Here is a 19,691-nt window from a genome sequence, read left to right as displayed (position 1 = left end):
GGGACTTTCCTGCCCCGTCCAGCTTTGAACCATGATCCTCTTATCTCAGCTTCCTGAATTACAGTCATGAGCCACTGGTGCCCAGGCTCTGGTTAGACTATTTTCTCCAAAAACCCAAAGCGCAGCTGTGGCTCAAAGTGATAGAGGGCTAGCCTTGAGCAAAGGGAGTTCAGGGGACAGTGCCCAGACCCTGGGTTCAAGCCCCATGACCAACAAAACAAAACAAAACACCATCTCTCTTTATGATAGGATAACAGATACTGAGGGGGAAGTGGGAATGACTGGTAAAAAAAAATAATATGAAAATGATTCATATTATAGTAATTATAGATTCAGAGAAAAATGAGTCAAAATAATCACTTAGCTTTCCTATCTTGAATAGGTCTGCTTAAAAGCTTAAGAGTATTTTCTAGAGCCACAAATGCAGGCTCCAATTTTATTGGTCACAACCAGTATTGAACTGTTGTCTACCTCAGCTGGGGCAGGAAATGAGCTTTGGTAACTTAAAAAGAAACATCAGGTCTTTTGGTTTCCTGATGCATGAGACAGCATTAAATTGATTCACCCTGGGCAGGCAATTCAGCAAAGCCTTTAGGAAATCACTTTAGACTCAAATATGTCAGTAATAAATTTAGTCATTCTGACATGTTTCCAACCCTGCTATCAGCACATGTACATATAGAATCCAAGCATAACTAGTAATTAGTTTTCTTAAAAACCTGGCTGAAAATGACACATGAAAAACCTGTTACCATAGAATTCTGCATTTCAACTGCCAACAGGTCAAGATATCAAACTTTTACATTAGAAAGGAAAAATATGAGCCAATAACTAATAGTTTGTCTGGAATTCTGATAGGTATGTCTAAAAACTTAAGACTTGTTAAATTAATTTGTTCTGTAGAAAGTCTTTTCTTGTTGTTTTGTTTTTTGACAGTCCTGGGGCTTGAACTCAGGGCCTGAGCACTGTCCATGGCTTCTTTTTGCTCAAGGCTAGCACTCCACCATTTGAGCCACTGCGCCACTTCTGGCTTGTTCTGTTTGTGTGGTGCTGAGGAATTGAAACCAGGGCTTCATATATAAGAGGTTAGCACTCTACCACTAGGCCATATTCCCAGCCCACAAAGTCTTTTCTCTATAGTACTTGAGTTTGAATTTAGGGCTTTCTATTCCTACACCCCCCAGCATAAGAAGTTTAAACCATATGTATATGCAAATTCCTAGCTATCAGTCATTGTATCTACTGCCAGAAGAAAAATGACTTATGAGCAGGATTTGTTTGTATTCTCTCTTCCTAGTTAGCTTTGAAAAATTTCAGTCACTTTCTTTCTTTGGCCAGTCCTGGGCCTTGGACTCAGGGCCTGAGCATTGTCTCTGGCTTCTTTTTGCTCAAGGCTAGCACTCTGCCACTTGAGCCACAGTACCACTTCTGGCCTTTTCTATATATGTAGTACTGGGGAATCGAACCCAGGGCTTCATGTATGAGTCGAGCACTCTTGCCACTAGGCCATATTCCCAGCCCCTCAATCACTTTCATATAGGTATATAAATAACTGGCCTGACTCCTACATGGTCTCATGACCTATAATTCTTGATTTCCAATATACTCACTGCTTAGAGACTACTAAACAGGGAAAGCAAGACCCCCTGGTAAAACTAAGCATATTAGTTCAACTACACTTTCAGGATTTTATGAGAAGTATTAGAGAAATCTATGTGTGTGTGTGTGCATGTGTGTATGTGTACACGGGCTGGTACTGGGGCTTGAACTCAGGGCCTTACCTTCTTGGCTCAAGGCTAGCACTCTACCACTTGAGACACAAGTAGTAGCTAGAACTACAGGTGTAAGACACTAGCACCTGGATGAGAAATCTTTTATTTTATTTTTATGGTCATGGGCTTTTGTATTCAAGACTAGTACTCTACTACTTTGAGCCACAGCTCCACTTGGTTTTCTGGTGGTTAACTGGAGATAAGACTTTCACAGCCTTTCCTGCCTGGGCTGGCTTTGAACTGATATCCTTAGGTCTCAGCCTCCTGGGTAGAGAGGATTCCAAGTGTGACACACCAGTTCCAGGCCCAGAAATCAGTATTATTAATATAAATGTTAAGACACCACTCTCAGGGCTGGGAATGTGGCTTAGCAGTAGTGTACTTGCCTAGCATACGTGAAGCCCTGGGTTCGATTCCCCAGCACTACATATATAGAAAGGGCCAGAAGTGGCGCTGTGGCTCGAGTGGCAGAGTGCTAGCCTTGAGCAAAAAGAAGCCAGGGACGGTGCTCAGGCCCTGAGTCCAAACCCCAGGACTGGTGGGGGGAGAGAGGGGGGAAAGACACCACTCTCACATCAAAACTTTATCTTAGCCTTTGTAAGCCAGTACATCACAGAACTGGCAGGTTTAACATTTATCTGGGGGAAATTCAATACTTTTTTTTTTCTCTTGTGCCCAGTACTGGTACTTGAACTCAGGACCTTAGTGCTGTCCCTGAGCTTTTTTGCTCAAGGCTGGCATTGTACCACTTTAGCCACACATTCACTTCTGGTTTCTCTGGTGAGTAATTGGAGATGTCTCAAAGATTCCCCTGCCCATGCTACCTTTGAATCACTTCACATCTCAGCCTCCTGAGAAGCCAGGATTACAGTCCTGGAGGGGCTGGGAATGTGGCCTAGTGGTAAAGTGCTCACCTCATATACATGAAGCCCTGGGTTCGATTCCTCAGCACCACATATATAGGAAAAAGCCGGAAGTGGAGCTGTGGCTCAAGAGGTAGAGAACTAGCCTTGAGCAAAAAGAAGCCAGGGACAGTGCTCAGGCCCTGAGTCTACGCCCCAGGACTGGCAACAAAAACAAAACAAATACAGTCATGAACCACCAGCCCCCTGCCCCTTTTCCTTTTTTGTACCTGTCCTGAGGGTTGAACTCAGCACCTGGGTATTGTCTCTGAGGTTTCTGTCCAAGGCTAGCACTCTACTACTTGAGCCACAAGTGACTCAAAAAGCCACTTCTGTCTTTTTGGTGGTTAATTGGATATGAGTCTCACAAACTTTACTGCCCAGGCTGGTTCCAAACTGATTCTTAGATCTGTGTCTTTTGAGCAGCTAGGATTATAAGTGTGAGCTACCAGCATCGGGCTTCCTAGTATTCTTATGTAATCATTTTTTATATATCCCTTTGATATATTGTTCAAAGTTCCATTGGTATCTCAAAATACAAAAGATGCAAAGACTAGCAGGAAACTTAATAATTAGGGCCAGTATGAAGAAAGTCAAATTTACAGTTTTGTGTTTAAGCAATATATAATTCCAATCCCTTATATTACACAAGGGGTTCAGAGAAATTTGCATAGGTATGTAAGTGGCATAAATAGAATTTAAAGCCTTAGGAAGAGAAGGCTACGGATATATCCTAGCTACTCAGAAGGTTCAGATCTGAGGATCATGGCTCAAGGCCAACCAGGACATAAAAGTTCCTGTGACGCTTTAATCTCCAGCTAACTGGGCTGGGAATATGGCCTAGTGGCAAGAGTGCTTGACTCGTATACATGAAGCCCTGGGTTCGATTCCCCAGTACCACATATATAGAAAATGGCCAGAAGTGGTGCTGTGGCTCAAGTGGCAGAGTACTAGCCTTGAGCAAAAAGAAGCCAGGGACAGTGTTCAGGCCCTGAGTCCAAGGCCCAGGACTGGCAACAACAACAACAAAAAGAATCTCCAGCTAACCCTTTGGGGTTAAATTAACCGAGTACCAGACTTCAGCAAAAAAGCTGAAGGACAGAGCCCAGGCCCTGAGTTCAAGCCTCGTGACTGAAAAAAGAGAGAAGCTAAAAGGAACTAATTCAACAATTCTGGGTTGGAACAAACCCCAATTGCACCTCCAATTTTTTGAAAGTATATTAGTCTGAAGGGTTCTAAATGCAATACAATTTATAAACTATTTATATATGAGACATATTTTGGCTTCATTTTGTTTTGTTTTGTTTTCCTTTCTTTTTTTTTCCAAGTGGTATGTCCAGTGTAGTGGCTGGACAACTGCAATCTCAGTGCTTGTGAGTCTGACAGGAAGAGCTAGAGTTGGCCAGAGAGATTACACAGCAATGCACAATATAAAACAGAGAGTGAGAAAGGGAGGGCAGAAAGAGAGGAAAACAGCAAGAGAAAGACCACCTCATTATCAAACATATTCTTAGGGAAAAAAAAAAAAACACATGCTTAACGGCTGGGAATGTAGCTTAGCTGTACAGTGCTTGCCTAACATCCACAAAGCCCTGGGTTCGATTCTTCAGCACCACATAAACAGAAAAAGCCGGAAGTGGCGCTGTGACTCAAGTGGTAGAGTGCTCAACCCTTGAGCAAAAGGAAGCCAGGGACAGTGCTCAGGCCCTGAGTTCAAGCCCCAGGGCTGGCAAAAAAAACTATTTTTGAACTTGATAAACATCAGATTGATGCACTAATTTATATTTGGAAGAAATAAAAAACATATCTGGTAGTATACAAGTGGACACTATATTGTGAAGTAGTCATTTATTTCAAACAAATTTCACAAAACCTTTCTTGCTAAAACATGGATAGTTTTGAAAACTGACAGTCTATCAGTAAACAAATAGTATGATGAGGAAGCAAGAATTTGTTAGCAATATTATACCCACTTCTCTTCAGTTATATCCTCAGTACCACATAAACAAATTTTTTAAATAAAAAAATCTACTCTTAATGTAGTCTATGTAATCTCTTTTGTGGACTCTATGCTAGTTTTTTAAAATCTTTTCACTGACATTTTAGAAGTGTTCATTATCATTCATTTAAACTTAAGACCAAAATGTCTTGAACATTTTTTAAAGAGATACCCATCATTTTTCAACATTATGTCTTTAGCCTCTTTCTGAAAAATGATTTCATCTATATTTAAATAGTACTGAATTCTTTGATGTGTAAAAGTCTGTTTTCTTTCCAATAACTAATTGTTCACAAAAATGGCATCAGTACAAAGATTTAAACCTCAAAATAGCAAATTAGTAATTAGATGATAAAATCTGATTTTTGATGAAAACAAGCTTAATACTAGTCAAAGAAACAACATAGTGCATTAAATTGAATACTGAGCTGAAATTATTTTACAAATTCTTCAATTCACAAATACTTACTTTTGAACAATTGTTAGCCTCACTTTTTAAATTAAATGCCTATATAAGAAAGCCATTTGGACAAACATCTTCACAAACTTCTAGGATACCAGATTAAACACCAGACATTATTCAAAGATGAATAATACAGTTCTATTCTTTTTCATCATCTGAGTGATCAGGTTGCAAAGGACACGTTCTGCGAAAAGAATAGAGAACTTTAATAGTTACCTAAGTATAAACTGTTTAAAAAAATAGTTAAAAACATATATCAGGAACATTAAAATACAGTAGATCTCAAATGACTAGAAAAGTAAACCTCATTGCTTGGCAAACAAATACAAATTTCAGGTAATAGTGCAAGAGCAAAACTTAATTTGTTTGGCTTTTGTTTTGGAGCATCAATGGTTATCATCTTGGATATGATGACATTTTTATTTAAAAAGGAATATCTCTGGGCTGGGAATGTGGCTTAGTGGTAGAGTGCTCCCCTAGCTTGCATGAATCCTGGGTTCAATTCCTAAGGGCCACATAAAGTGAAACAAACCAGAAATGGAGCTGTTGCTCAAATAGTAGAGCTAGCCTTGAGCCCAGAGAGGCTCAAGGACAGTGCCCAGGCACTGAGTTCAAGCCCCAGGAAGACGATTAAAAGTTGGAAGCCAGCCTGGGATACTTAGTGACACTTGGCTTAAAAAAAAAAAAAAAGATGAAATAAAATTAAAAATAGAACATCTTATTAATATAGTACCTTTTTTCAATGAGTTAAGTGGAGGATAGGTAGAATATGTAAGTAGACTCTAAGAATATATGACAACTTTGTAATAATATAAAGCAAAAACTTAACTAATCTACTTGAGCAAACAATTGTATAGCAAACTGTCCTATCTTACCTTATACCATTTTGAACTGTGTGAATGTATAACCAAAATTATTTGTTAGCATTTCTTTTTAGCCAGTCGTGGTGCTTGAACTCAGTGCCTGAGCACTGTCCCTGAGCTTTTTTGTTTCTTTTTAAATTTTTTATTGAGCTTAAGTAAATATATAGGTGTATATATTTCAATATATATTTCTCTTAGTATATATATATTTCTATATATATATTTCACAGTGCCTAGCCAGATCAGGTTTTTTAATTATAAAAATTATTCAATATATATGGAGATGTCACAATGAAAATTGCCTTGTACAACTGTTTGTTAATAAAGAAGTCTTTTTAAAAAATGTTCAATATATGCAGAAATATAAAGCAGCATTTTAGGATGAGTTGAATTCAGTGTACTCCTGTTGTTTGAAATCTAGTTACATATGGTAGCTTTAAGAATCTGACACCAGCCAGGCGCTGGTGGCTCATGCCTGTAATCCAGGCTACTCAGGGGGCTGAGATCTGAGGATCACTGTTCAAAGCCAGCCTGGGCAGGAAGTCTGTGAGACTCTTAATTACAATTAACCACCAGAAAACAAGTGGTGCTGTGGCTCAAGTGGTAGAGCGCAAACCTTAAGCTGAATGGCCTAGGGACAGCGCCCAGGTTCAGAGTTCAAGCCCACAACTAACCAAAAAAAAAAAAAAGGTGACACCATGTTCTTTGTGTGTGTTGCGGGGGTGGGGGGGAGAGAGAAAATCAGACACCTTTATTTGATGGAAAAATGCTTACCATTTTACTTTTAAGTATATATGCAAGAATTACTCATACCTGACTGGCCATGGTAGCATGTCTTTAATGCAGAAACAGAAGGATCCTAAGTTTGAGACCAGCCTGGGTTATATAGAAAGACCTGGCCTAAAACAAAACAAAAATAAAACAAAACAGGCACTGGAAGCTCAGACCTCTAATCCTAAATACTGACGAGGCTGAGATCTGAGGATCACAGTTCAAAGCCAGCCCAAGCAGGAAAATATGTGACACTCATACCTCCAATAAACTAGCTTTGAGTGAAAAAGCTCAGGGACATCGTGCAAGTCCTGAGTTCAAGCCCTAGGACTGGAAAAACAAAACTGTAGATTCCAATCCATATCAGTTACTATACAAAATCCAAAATGTCCAACCTAGGCAAGAAAGTCCATGAGACTTATGTCCAGTTAGCCACCAGAAAACAGGAAATTGAGCTATGGCTGAGTGGTAGAGTACTAGCCTTGAGCAAAAAAGGTCAGGGATGGGGCTGGGGATATGGCCTAGTGGCAAGAGTGCCTGCCTCGTATACATGAGGCCCTGGGTTCGATTCCCCAGCACCACATATACAGAAAATGGCCAGAAGTGGCGCTGTGGCTCAAGTGGCAGAGTGCTAGCCTTGAGCAAAAGGAAGCCAGGGACAGTGCTCAGGCCCTGAGTCCAAGGCCCAGGACTGGCAAAAAAAAAAAAAAAAAAAGGTCAGGGAAAGAATTCAAACCCCATGACTGACAAAAATAAAAAAGCAGGGGCTGAGGATATGGACTAGTGGCAAGAGTGCTTGCCTCCTATACATGAGGCCCTGGGTTCGATTCCCCAGCACCACGTATACAGAAAACGGCCAGACGTGGCGCTGTGGCTCAAGTGGCAGAGTGCTAGCCTTGAGCAAAAAGGAAGCCAGGGACAGTGCTCAGGCCCTGAGTCCAAGCCCCAGGACTGGCCAAAAAAAAAAAAAAAGCAACATCAAAGGACTAGGAATATAACTCAGTGGTAGAGTACTTGCCTAGAGTACAGGAAGCCCAGCGTTACCAAATCCCCAGCACCAAACTAACAAACCCTCAAGACATTAGAACTTCTAAAACAGTTTGGAGGATTTACTTTGGAAAGAACCACTGTGTCTTTCCACACATATGTAAACGAAATCCTCTTTATATTGCCTAATTATTTTACAGCCTTTTAGACTTAGTGAACTAAAGTGAAAACTGATTATCTTTTTTATAGTGCATCCTTTTTCTCTAGATCTAGGTGAAATGACTTTCAAGGAAGTTTTAAGAGTCCATGTTTCTTAAGCCACATTTAATGAAGTCATGAACTTGATGAAGTCATTCTTGATGTTGGCTTTCTCTTCAGTCCTGTACATGAGCCTTCATATATAAATCCTTCAGATGGTCTTCAACCAGTCCAGAGTCTCCCAAGATTTTGTTTTGGTGTTCAATTTCATGAAGATCTAATTTCACTCTTCTGGGCAACAGGACTTCCAGGTGCCATTGGAATGGGTTTCAGAATATGTTGAGGCCTGAGTCTCTTATCGGATGAGGTACAGAAGGGCAAGCAACACCATTAGGAGACTGGTTGAAGCCGTTTTAAGGAAACTGCTAGAAGGGGAAGGCTTTGTGGGCTCATAATAGGTAGCGCCTGGTGTGCTGACTAAAGGAATGTATGAATTCACCTGCACAGATAGAACCAGTGTCAGAATGAGCAGCCCTAGGATGAGTCGAGTCTCCATCTTCTTACCCTTGTGGATAGGTGTGCTATGTCCAGTTTGCTGCTTGGTGGATTGAAGGATCTAATAGCTCCTGGCTGATGTGGAGGTGGGCAAGGCAGTTCTTACACGCAAGGAGCATCACAATGACAGTGACATAGTGCCACACCCTTCCCTCCTATACCCAGTCAAATACACAGCCTTTAATGAAAACATTTAAAAGCAATTTAAAGTGGTTGGGTCCTATTGATTAACAAACCTATGAAAAGACAGGTTTCAGAATTTTTCTCACCAGATTAATTTAGCACTAGAAAACAAACCCAGGGCTTTGCACATGCTAAGCAAGCACTATACCATTGAGTTACATCTTCATCTTTTTAGTAGTGTGTGTGTGTGTGTGTGTGCGTGTGTGTGCGCGCGCTGGGGCTTTACCACTTGAACCACACCACCAACTCCACTTTTTGTTCCAGTCCTGGGGCTTGAACTAAGGGCTGGGTACTGTCCCTGACCACCTTTTGCTCAAGGATATCACTCTACCACTTGAGCCACAGCACAACTTCTATATTTCTCTGTGTATGTGGTGTGAGGAATCGAACCCAGGCCTTCATGCATGCTAGGCAGGCACTCTACCGCTAAGCCACCTTCCTAGCCCAATGCTCCACTTTTTTTTGCTAGTTAATTGGAGACGAGTTGAGGATTTGTCTGTCTGGCTAGTTTCAAACCTTTATCCTCAGATCTCAGCCTCCTCATCTAGGATTACAGGCATGAGCCACCTGTGCACAGGTTTGTACCTGATACTGAAAAATAATACGTTTATTGTTACAAGTTAGCAGCACCAAATATGAGAAGAGTTGTTTTTGTTTTTGTTTTTTGCCAGTCCTGGCGCTTTAACTCAGGGCTTGAGCACGGTCCCTGGCTTCTTATTGCTCAAGGCTAGCACTCTACCACTTGAGCCACAGCGACACTTCTGGCCCTATATGTGATGCTGAGGAATCGTACCTAGGGTTTCATGTATACGAGGCAAGCACTCTTGCCACTAGGCCATATCCCCAGCCCCAACTGAGAAAAGGTTTTTACCTACAGATAACCATGACTGGTACTTGTTCAATCTTCTTGGGTTTTGTGTGTGTATGTGTGTGTGTGTGTGTGTGTGTGTGTGTTTTTTTTTTTTTTTTTTTTTGGCCAGTCCTGGGGCTTGGACTCTGGGCCTGAGCACTGTCCCTGGCTTCTTTTTGCTCAAGGCTAGCACTCTGCCACTTGAGCCACAGTGCCACTTCTGGCCATTTTCTGTATATGTGGTGCTGGAGAATCGAACCCAGGAGGCAGGCACTCTTGCCACTAGGCCATATCCCCAGCCCTGTGTGTGTGGTTTTTTTTGTTTGATCATGGAGCTTTAACTTAGGCCCTGAGTACTCTACCTGAGATTTTTGTTCAAGGCTAGTACTCTACCACTTAGAGCCAGAGCTCCACTTCTTGTTTTTAGATGGTTATTTGGAGAGGAGTCTCATATTCTTTCCTGCCCAGGCTGGCTTTGAACTGTGATAGCCACCACTGTCCAGCTACTATATTTTCATACAGCACTCAAATGTGCATTTTACACAGCTAAGATTGTACATTTGTATCCAGAATGCTTGTCTAACATTTATCATGGGGCTGGAGATATGGCCTAGTGGTAGAGTGCTTGCCTTCTATACATGAAGCCCTGGGTTCGATTCCCCAGCACCACATATACAGAAGAGGCCAGAAATGGCGCTGTGGCTCAAGTGGCAGAATGCTAGCCTTGAGCAAAAAGAAGCCAGGGACAGTGCTCAGACCCTAAGTCCAAGGCCCAGGACTGGCAAAAAAAAAAAAAAGCATGATTCATCTTTGCTTTTATTGGGGTTTTTTTGTTTTTTTTTTTGGCCAGTCTTGGAGCTTGAACTCAGGGCCTGAGCACTGTCCCTGAGTTTCTTTTTGCTCAAGGCTAGCACCCTACCACCTGAGCCACAGCACCACTTCCAGCTTTTTCTTTTTTCTTTTTTCTTTTTTTGGCCAGTGCTAGGCCAAAAAAAACAAAAAAAAACTAGTACTCTGACTTTGAGCCACAGGGCCACTTCATGTTTTCTGGAGGTTAATTGGGTATAATAGTTTCAGACTTTCCTGCCCAGGTTGGCATCAAACCTCCATCCTCAGATCTTAGCCTCCTGAATAGCTAGGATTACAGGGGTGAGCCACTTGTGCCCTGCTTTTTTTTTTGTCTTTAAATATTCTAGAGTATTTATAGAATTGTAAAGAAACTATACTATGGTATTACCCCTAAATGTTTTCTAGTGATAGGAATTTTTTTAATATAATTTTATTTTTATTATTAAGTTTTATACAGAGGGGTTCCATTTCATGTCATGTAATGAACAATTTTCCTTTTTTTTTTTTTTTTTGGCCAGTCCTGAGCCTTGGACTCAGGGCCTGAGCACTGTCCCTGGCTTCCTTTTGCTCAAGGCTAGCACTCTGCCACTTGAGCCACAGTGCCACTTCTGGCCGTTTTCTGTATATGTGGTGCTTGGGAATCGAACCCAGGGCCTCATGTATACGAGGCAAGCTCTCTTGCCACTAGGCCATATCCCCAGCCCCTGATAGGAATTTTTATATTTAATTTTTCTACATTGTATGTGTACATTGTGTATATATATTGTATATATATACATACTATATATATATACTATATATACTATATATATACTATATATACTATACATACTATATATATATACCCCATACTATATATATATATGTATATATATATACATACTATATTGTATTACATAATACATTTTTTTGGGGGGGTGGCTTTCAACTGTTGGTTTCTTCTTTGTTTTGATACTGAAGATTGAACCCAGGACATCATGAATACTAAGTGCAGGCTGTACCACTTATCTATACTTCCAGTCCCCTAACAGCTTTTATTTTTTAAGATGCAAGCAACTTAATGGACTTCAAGATAGATGGAAACTGTCTTTTAAAATGACAGGGAAAAAAAAAGAAAAGAATCAAGGAAGTTAAGGTCATAGTTAATAATGTAGTAGTTACCTGAATGGAAACTGATTCTCTTTGGAATGAGTAACAATAGTACTTTTTGATGGTGTCTGGGATACAAGTTTTAAAGACAATCTTGGTTTGCATTTTCTTATTGGCTTGAAAAAAAATGTTACTCATTCTGTTTGTCCTTTATTTCCAAGAGAATATTTTCTTTAATATTCCAAACCCCAAAAACTTACCTTTTCTTTGTTTTTCCTAAGCCACTGGGTCCTGCCTCTTCAGGAATCTGATTTTCTTTTTCAGAACCTTTAGGAGATAGCCTGAAGAACTCTCCAATTCCTTTTTGCCACTTGGGAGTTGGGCGTACACAAACTGGATTCCCTCCTGCATACTTGTTTTCAGCTATAAAACATAAGAACTAAGTAAGAACTAAGAATGTGGTACTGAGGAATCAAACCCAGGTTTCATGCATGCTAAGCAAGCACTCTACCACAAAGCCACCTTCACAGCCCCTGGTTTCTGATTCTTCATCTTTCTGTCTCAAACCTCTCAAGTGACAGGAATGCAGATGTATATGTCACAACTCCTGCTGGAACTTAATTACTTATAGACTCTCAAAAGTATTAAGTAATCAGATATCCACCTTAAAACGTGAAAATGGACACAATAAAGATATATTCAGTCAATAAACTCAATTTGGTCGTTATATGGGGACAATCACGGTAAGTTTTTTGTTTTGTTGTTGTTTGCCAGTCCTGGGGCTTGAACTCAGAGCCTGAACACTGTCCCTGGCTGCTTTATGCTCAAGGCTAGCACTTTACCACGTGAGCCACAGCACCACTTCTGGTCTTTTCTGTATATGTGGTGCTAAGGAATGGAACCGAGGGCTCATGCATGCTAGGCAAGCACTCTACCACTAAGCCACATTCCCAGGCCTGTAACAGGTTTTTTTTTTTTGGAGGGTGATATTGGGGTCTAAACTCAGGGTCTATTCACCCAGCACTAGACCACTTTAACCACATGTACAGCCCTGCTTTTTGCTGGTTATTAAGGAAATGGAATCTGATGGATTTTTCTGCCTGACCTGGCTTCGAACTCTCAGCCTCCTGAGTAGCTAGTATTACAGTTGCACCCAGCAAATGAAAACTAATTTTTGATATTTTGTCCAGAAGTAGAGCTATTATGGGTCTTAAAATATAGTCACACTAAAATTTTCCATATTTTTTCCTGATATACTACACATAACAAATTGCCCTAATTCCATTTTTCCCCCTGCTCCTGGACCTTGAACTCAGGGCCTGGGTGCTGTCCCTGAGCTTCTTTTGCTTAAGGCTACTATTCTTTTTTTTTTTTTTTTTTTTTTTGGACAGTCCTGGGCCTTGGACTCAGGACCTGAGCACCGTCCCTGGCTTCTTCCTGCTCAAGGCTAGCACCCTGCCACCTGAGCCACAGCACCCCTTCTTGCCGTATTCCATATATGTGGTGCTGGGGAATTGAACCGAGAGCTTCATGTGTAGGAGGCAAGCACTCTTGCCACTAGGCCATATTCCCAGCCCCTTAAGGCTACTATTCTACCACTTGAACCAAAACTTCACTTCTCACTTTTTCTGGTATTTTAATGGAGATAAGAATCTCATGGGGGCTGGGAATATGTCCTAGTGGCAAGAATGTATACATGTATACATGAAGCCCTGGATTCTATTTCTCAGCACAATATGTACAGAAAAGCCCAGAAGTGGCGCTGTGGCTCAAGTGGTAGAGTGCTAGCCTTGAGCAAAAAGAAGCCAAGGATAGTGCTCAGGCCCTGAGTTCAAGCTCCAGGATTGGCAAAAAAAAAAAAAAAAAAAAAAGAATCTCATGGACTTTCCTGCCTAGGCTAGCAGGAAACCATGATCCTCCTCAACCTCCTGAGCAGCTGTAGTTACAGGTATGAGACACATGCCAATGGCTCCTAATTCCGCTTATTAAGATAATTTTAATTAAAGCCTATATAAGAGACAATATGAAAGTTCCATAAGAGTAAATTCCACACTGGGTTTCTAGCTATTCAGGAGGCTGAGATCTGAGGATCACAGTTCAAAGCCAGCCTGGACAGGAAAGTCCTTGAAACTCCTATCTCCAGTTAACCATCAGAAAACCAGAAGTCGCATTGTGGCTCAAAGTGGTACAGTGCTATGAGCAAGAGCTAAGGGACAGTGCCTAGACCCTGAGTTTAAGCCCTGTGACTGACTATATATATATATATATACACACACACACACAAACGTGTGTGTGTGTTTATGTGTGTATTATCACCAGGCAGCAGTGTCTTACATCTGTACACCGAGCTACTCAAGGGACTAAGATCCGAGGATCTCGGTTTGAAGCCAGCCCAGGCAGGAAAGTCCATGAGACTCTTGTCTTCAATTAGCCCACCAAGAAGCTGGAAGTAGATCTGTGGAGTTGTATCTCAAGTGGTAGGCCACTAGCCTTGAGCACAAAAGGTCAGGAATAGTGTCCAAACCCTAAATTCAAAAGGACCAACAAAGGAAAAACAATCTCAAACCTGCCAGGTATGAAGGACAATGGCTATGATTCTGCACTCAGGAGGCTGAGACAGGAGAATCATGAGCTTAAGTATAGCCTGAAATCCATAGAGAGAGCTTGCCTCAAAAAACAAGAACAGGAGGGCTGGGAATATGGCCTAGTGGCAAGACTGCTTGCCTCCTATATATGAAGCTCTCCGTTCGATTCCCCAGCACCAGCACCACTTATATAGAAAACAGCCAGAAGTGGCGCTATGGCTCAAGTGGCAGAGTGCTAGCCTTGAGCAAAAAGAAGCCAGGGACAGTGCTCAGACCCTTAGTCCAAGCTCTAGGACTGGCAAAAAAAAAATAAACAAAAAACAAAAAACAAGAACAGGCTGAGAATGTGGCTTAAGTCTGTTGGTTTACAACATCTCTCATGCTTGATTTCATTTTTGGTTATTTCACAGAGCCAGGGGGCCGCAGGGTGCATCACCTAGACCCCAAATCATTTCTTCAAGGGTGTCCTAAAGGTTAAGAGACATCCTTATTTCCACATGCTGTGGAATAGAGGTGGTTTACTTTTGTTTAGCAGAGGTTGGAGATGGGACCCAGGGCTTTGTGCATGCTAGGCAAGTACTCTGGAGCCCAGGTATATACCCAGCCCTTCTTTTTAAAAAAGGAATTGCGGGGGTCTGGGGATATGGCCTAGTGGCAAGAGTACTTGCCTCGTATACATGAGGCCCTGGGTTCGATTCCTCAGCACCACGTATACAGAAAATGACCAGAAGTGGCGCTGTGGCTCAAGTGGCAGAGTGCTAGCCTTGAGCATAAAAGAAGCCAGGGACAGTGCTCAGGCCCTGAGTTCACGGCCTAGGACTGGCCAAAAAAAAAAAGAATTGCGGTGGGGGGGGGGGGGGATGTGGCTTAGTGGTAGAGTGCTTGCCTAGCATGCATGAAGCCGTGAGTTCGATTCCTCTGCACCACATACACAGAAAAATCCATAAGAAGTGTGGCTCAAGTGGTAGAGTACTATCCTTGAGCAAAAAGAAGCTCAAGGACAGTGCCCAGGCCCTGAGTTCAAGCCCCAGGACTGGCGGCAAAAAAGATTGTCTTCCACAAGGACCCTCCCTGCCTATGTTACAAGTCCAAGCTCCCCTCAGAAGAGAAGGAAGAAATTTTAAATGTGAAGACCCCAAGTAAAATTCTGAGCAGGACGGGGGAGAATAGAAATCCTAGTTTCTATTGGGGAGACTGCCGCTTCCAAGCCCCCGTTTGGGTGTTTTTACCCCAGACAAATAAGGGCACTTCTTACCTTTCCTGGATGAAGGAGATGGAGTGTTGATGGCAGAGGTGGAGGAGCCAAGCACCTTCCTGGGGGCGCGGGAAGTCACCACTGCAAAGAGAGGCAGAGGATGAATGAGTGGGAAATCACACTCCACTTGAAAGGCTCAGACACACAGTTATCAGACCCAGTGCTGGGAGAGGAGAGTCCATGATCCAGATGAGTAGCCCTTCCCGGTAAGGGGCCAAGCAGCTGCTTCCTGCTTGGAGTCTGGCGCAGTGGATAGGGAGAGCCCGGGCATTTCCATCCCGCGCACCCACGGACAGGAAAGCGCATCCCCCATTCTGTCTTCCCTTTCTCCAACACCCCACCTTTTCTATAGGTGCTTGGGGCACTGTCTGCTTTAGTCCGCACCATGTCCTAACAAAAGGAGACAAAGCCCTAGTTCCGGGTGATTGAGTGGCCACGGATCCGAAAGTGACTCTCCCGCCTCGGTTTATATGGGTATCTTTCCCGCGCACTCCAGACTCTCGCGAGCTGTGGCTCCTATTGGTTGCGCGCCTTTACCCTGGACCAATCGCCAGGGTCCAGCGCTGACCGCAGTCAGACTTAAGGCTGTGCTGGGCAGTCCATCACCCACAGAGACTGTGATTGGTACCCGCACCCGGTGGGTGGTGCCAGCACGCAACTCACGGGTATCCACGCCTCTGTGCGAACATTCACAACTGGCCCAAAGCCAGTTAGGCCTAAAGGGCCTGCTTAGAAGTAAAGTCCAGCAAAGACCGAGAATTACAGTATTTCCTCCAAAGTTATCATCAGATAAGTCAGGGACTTGCAAGCCTAGAATTCTGTGAAACCTAAATTAAGTGGATGTGTGTGTGTGTGTGTGTGTGTGTGTAGTACGTGTGTATATACCACAGATAAATCTCCAAATATAAGAAAACCTAAGAAATTTAATACCTCAAAGCATGAACTCTTTCAACTACAGCATTCATACTAAACAATTCTCTGGAATGGGAGAAAGGACACTAATGCAACTTATTTACAGGCTTAAAAAAAACTTTAGGTGAGGGTAAATACAAATGAAAAATAATGTGGTCACAGAACTTCTAAATGAAACCTGCCAAATATATACTAAAAACACAACTCTAGCCCATATGAGCATACCTCTGGGGTAAAAAGTTCATAATTATTTTCTACCCCTATGCTTACTATCTGATTACTCCCCAAAGGAATAATTTTGTTTTCATTCTCAATACCATGCACGAAACAGGACCTTATGAACTTGCTGTGAGGTGTATTCTTTGCTTATTTGAAAAGCAACTTTGAAAGTGTAAGAAAGTACAACACTAATTTTCTTCAATGAATTATATTTGATTTTTTTTTTCTTTTTTGGTATGTGTGTGCCTGCCCTGTAGCCTGAACTCAAGGCCTTAGGTGCTGTCTCTGAGCTATTTTTCTCAAAACTAGTATTCTATCAATTGAGTCACAGATCCACTTTCATCTTCTGGGGAGGCTTGATTGGAGATGAGAATCTCACAGAATCTCCTGCTCAGGCTAACTTTGAACTGTGATTCTCAGAGCTCAGCCTCCTGAGTAGATAGGATTGCAGGTATGAGCCACAATGTTCAGTTTCTTTCTTTTTTCTTTTCTTTTTTTTTCTTTTTTGACCAGTCCTGGGGCTTGAACTCAGGGCCTGGGCACTGTCCCTGGCTTCTTTTTTGCTCAAGGCTAACACTCTACCACTTGAGCCACAGCACCACTTCTGGCTTTTTCTTTTCTTTTCTTTTCTTTTTTTTTTTTTTTTTTTTTTTTTTTTTGGCCAGTCCTGGGCCTTGGACTCAGGGCCTGAGCACTGTCCCTGGCTTCCTTTTTTGCTCAAGGCTAGCACTCCGCCACTTGAGCCACAGCGCCGCTTCTGGCCATTTTCTGTATATGTGGTGCTGGGGAACCGAACCTAGGGCCTCGTGTATCCGAGGCAGGCACTCTTGCCACTAGGCTATATCCCCAGCCCCTTCTTTTTTTTTTTTTTTTTTTTTGCCAGTCGTGGGGCTTGGACTCAGGGCCTGAGCACTCTCCCTGGCTTCTTTGTGCTCAAGGCTAGCACTCTGCCACTTGAGCCACAGCGCCACTTCTGGCTGTTTTCTGCATATGTGGTGCTGGGGAATTGAACCCAGGGCTTCATGTATGGGAGGCAAGCACTCTTGCCACTAGGCCATATCCCCAGCCCTGGCTTTTTCTATTTATGTGGTGCTGAGGCATTGAACCCAGGGCTTCATGTATATGAGGCAAGCACTCTACCAGTAGGCCATATTCCCAGCCCCTCTTTTTCTTCTTTTTTAAAAGACTACTCAAGAAAAAAAAGAACCACTCCTTTGGGGTTGGAAGCTTGGCTCGGTTTGTAGAGCACCAGCTAATGAGCAAAGCATCAGGTATTGAGTTTGAGTTCTAGTCTTGCAACAAAAGGATGAAAAGAAGAAGAAAAGAGGTTAGTTTTTTTTCTCTTTCTTTTTCCACTTCCTGGATAAGAGGCTACTCTTACCAAAAAGATAACTACACAATGTCATAGAATTAAGGGATTTGGAGGAAGTGGAGCTATGGGTCAAGTGGTAGAGTACTAACCTTAAGTATAAAAGCCCAGAACAGTGTCCAGGCCCTGAGGTCAAGCCCCAGGACTGGCACAAACAATTTGGATTTGGAGGCATGGCTCAGTTGGCAGAGCATTAACTAATGAACTAAAGTGGCAGATACAAAAGAAGATTTGGAGCTGAGGGTGGGGGAGATTGCTCCTCTGTGATTCCAGTACTAAAAATGCAGAAAGCAGAAGGATTAGACTTAGAGGCCTGATTTAGCTAGAGACAAATCTAGAGACCCCATCTCAAAAAGACAAACATACAGATACAAAAAGTATAATTAGAGGATTAAGGATATAGGTTAAGTTAATATTATAACAGTAGGAGATTTTTACAATTACCTGTAAAAACTAGGGTGTAAGACTGCATTCAAATTCCAGGCAGAAAAGTCAACAAGCCTCTGGGTATTTGTTGTCTTTACTGTCAATCTCAATGCTTACTACTTTTGTTCATTTTTTTTGGTGGGGTGGGGGGGAGAGGAAGCCTCAGTCTCGCTACCTAGACCAAGCAGGCTTTGAACTACAGACTCTTCTGCGGCCTCCAGCATGCAGAAAGCTGCTACTTCAAAGCCATTACTTTCTTTTCAATTAGTCATTTCTACATAGATTTTAATTCCTTAATTTAAACTCATATTCTGTATTCCTGTAGAGATTAAAACCTAGATATTGTTTTTTCTCTCATTTATGTATATATGTATGTATGTATGGTGTATTTATAGTCAGTCAATGAGTGAGTGTGTGTGGAGAATTGCTATGGACAATTTTCATACCCAAATCCCAGCACTTTTTATTTTTTGTCAGTCATGGGGCTTGAACATTGCCCCTGAGCTCTTCAGCTCAAGGCTAGTGCTCTATCACTTTAAGCCACAGTGCCACTTCCGGAGATAAGAGTCTCATGGACTTTCCTGCCCGGGCTGGCTTTGAACCGTGATCTTCAGATTTCAGCCTCCTGGACAGATAGGATTAAGGGCGTCAGCACTTTTTAAATTTTTGCACGTTTGAATTTTCTTAACTCTCTTGGAAAAGACCAGATCCAAGAAACTGAACAAAAGCCCCGTGGCTCACGACTATAATCCTAGCTACTCAGGACAGTGAGCTAAGAGGATTCGTTTTTGAAGCCACCCTGGGTAAGAAAACCCTACAATTAACCAGCCAGAAACTGAACAGCGCTTGGGCCCGAAATTCAAGCCCCAGTACGGTTGGGGGTGGGGCCGGGGGGTGGGGGTGGGGAGAAGGAGAAGGAGGGAGAGGAAACCTAAACAGACTGCACCGGTGTGAATCTAGTATTCAACTAACTGAAGGTCATATGAACAACTACCACCAACCGAACAAAAAAACGAATGCAGCACTTATTAAATACAAGAGCTGTTTTAAGTGTTTTACATGAAACCAGATTTAAAAGCTGTACCCTCAGCGTAGAGAATATAATTTTTTCTTCTTTCCTTCACATGTCAATTTTAGAGGTATTTTTGCACTATTTCTCAGCAAAATTGCCCTTGATCCTCCAGTTTTGCATCTAGTGAGGGGAACAATCAATCAGGCATGGACAGATCTACGTTTCACTGGGAGAAGTGCAGCCGGCTGGAACAGGCGGGCATCTGGGCAAGGGAGTGGATCAGCACCTGAGGCGGGGCAATCCCGAGAGCCGAGGCTGGGGGCGCGGCCAACTGGGGGGGCGTGGCTCCAGGCGGGCGGGGTTAAATGAGGGGCGGGGAAAGGCGGTGGAACTGCGGACGCGATGTCGGTGTTGCGTGGGGAACTAGTCCGG

At 42.5% G+C, this 19,691-nt stretch overlaps 1 protein-coding gene across 3 annotated transcripts; it reads right to left on the bottom strand.

Annotated features, from left to right (window-relative positions):
* Positions 1-4,758: 4,758 nt before the first annotated feature.
* Positions 4,759-15,794, bottom strand: Pclaf (PCNA clamp associated factor). Of its 3 annotated transcripts, none has more exons than XM_048332852.1 (4): positions 15,663-15,781; positions 15,322-15,402; positions 11,742-11,904; positions 4,759-5,320 (listed from the first exon to the last, which is right to left on the bottom strand). In XM_048332852.1, exons 1-4 carry the CDS (start codon positions 15,706-15,708, stop codon positions 5,275-5,277), a joined length of 336 nt encoding a protein of 111 aa, XP_048188809.1. In that variant the 5' UTR covers positions 15,709-15,781; the 3' UTR covers positions 4,759-5,274. The 3 variants fall into 3 exon arrangements, with proteins under 3 accessions (XP_048188809.1, XP_048188810.1, XP_048188811.1); XM_048332853.1 differs by having other exon boundaries at positions 5,248-5,320; positions 11,738-11,904; XM_048332854.1 differs by lacking the exon at positions 11,742-11,904 and having other exon boundaries at positions 5,250-5,320; positions 15,663-15,794.
* Positions 15,795-19,691: the final 3,897 nt, after the last annotated feature.

The sequence above is a fragment of the Perognathus longimembris genome, chromosome 23, assembly GCF_023159225.1.
Source record: "Perognathus longimembris pacificus isolate PPM17 chromosome 23, ASM2315922v1, whole genome shotgun sequence".
NCBI classification, from domain to species: Eukaryota; Metazoa; Chordata; class Mammalia; order Rodentia; family Heteromyidae; genus Perognathus; species Perognathus longimembris.
Note: the sequence above shows the minus strand (reverse complement) of the source record. Positions and strands in the feature narration are given on the sequence as shown.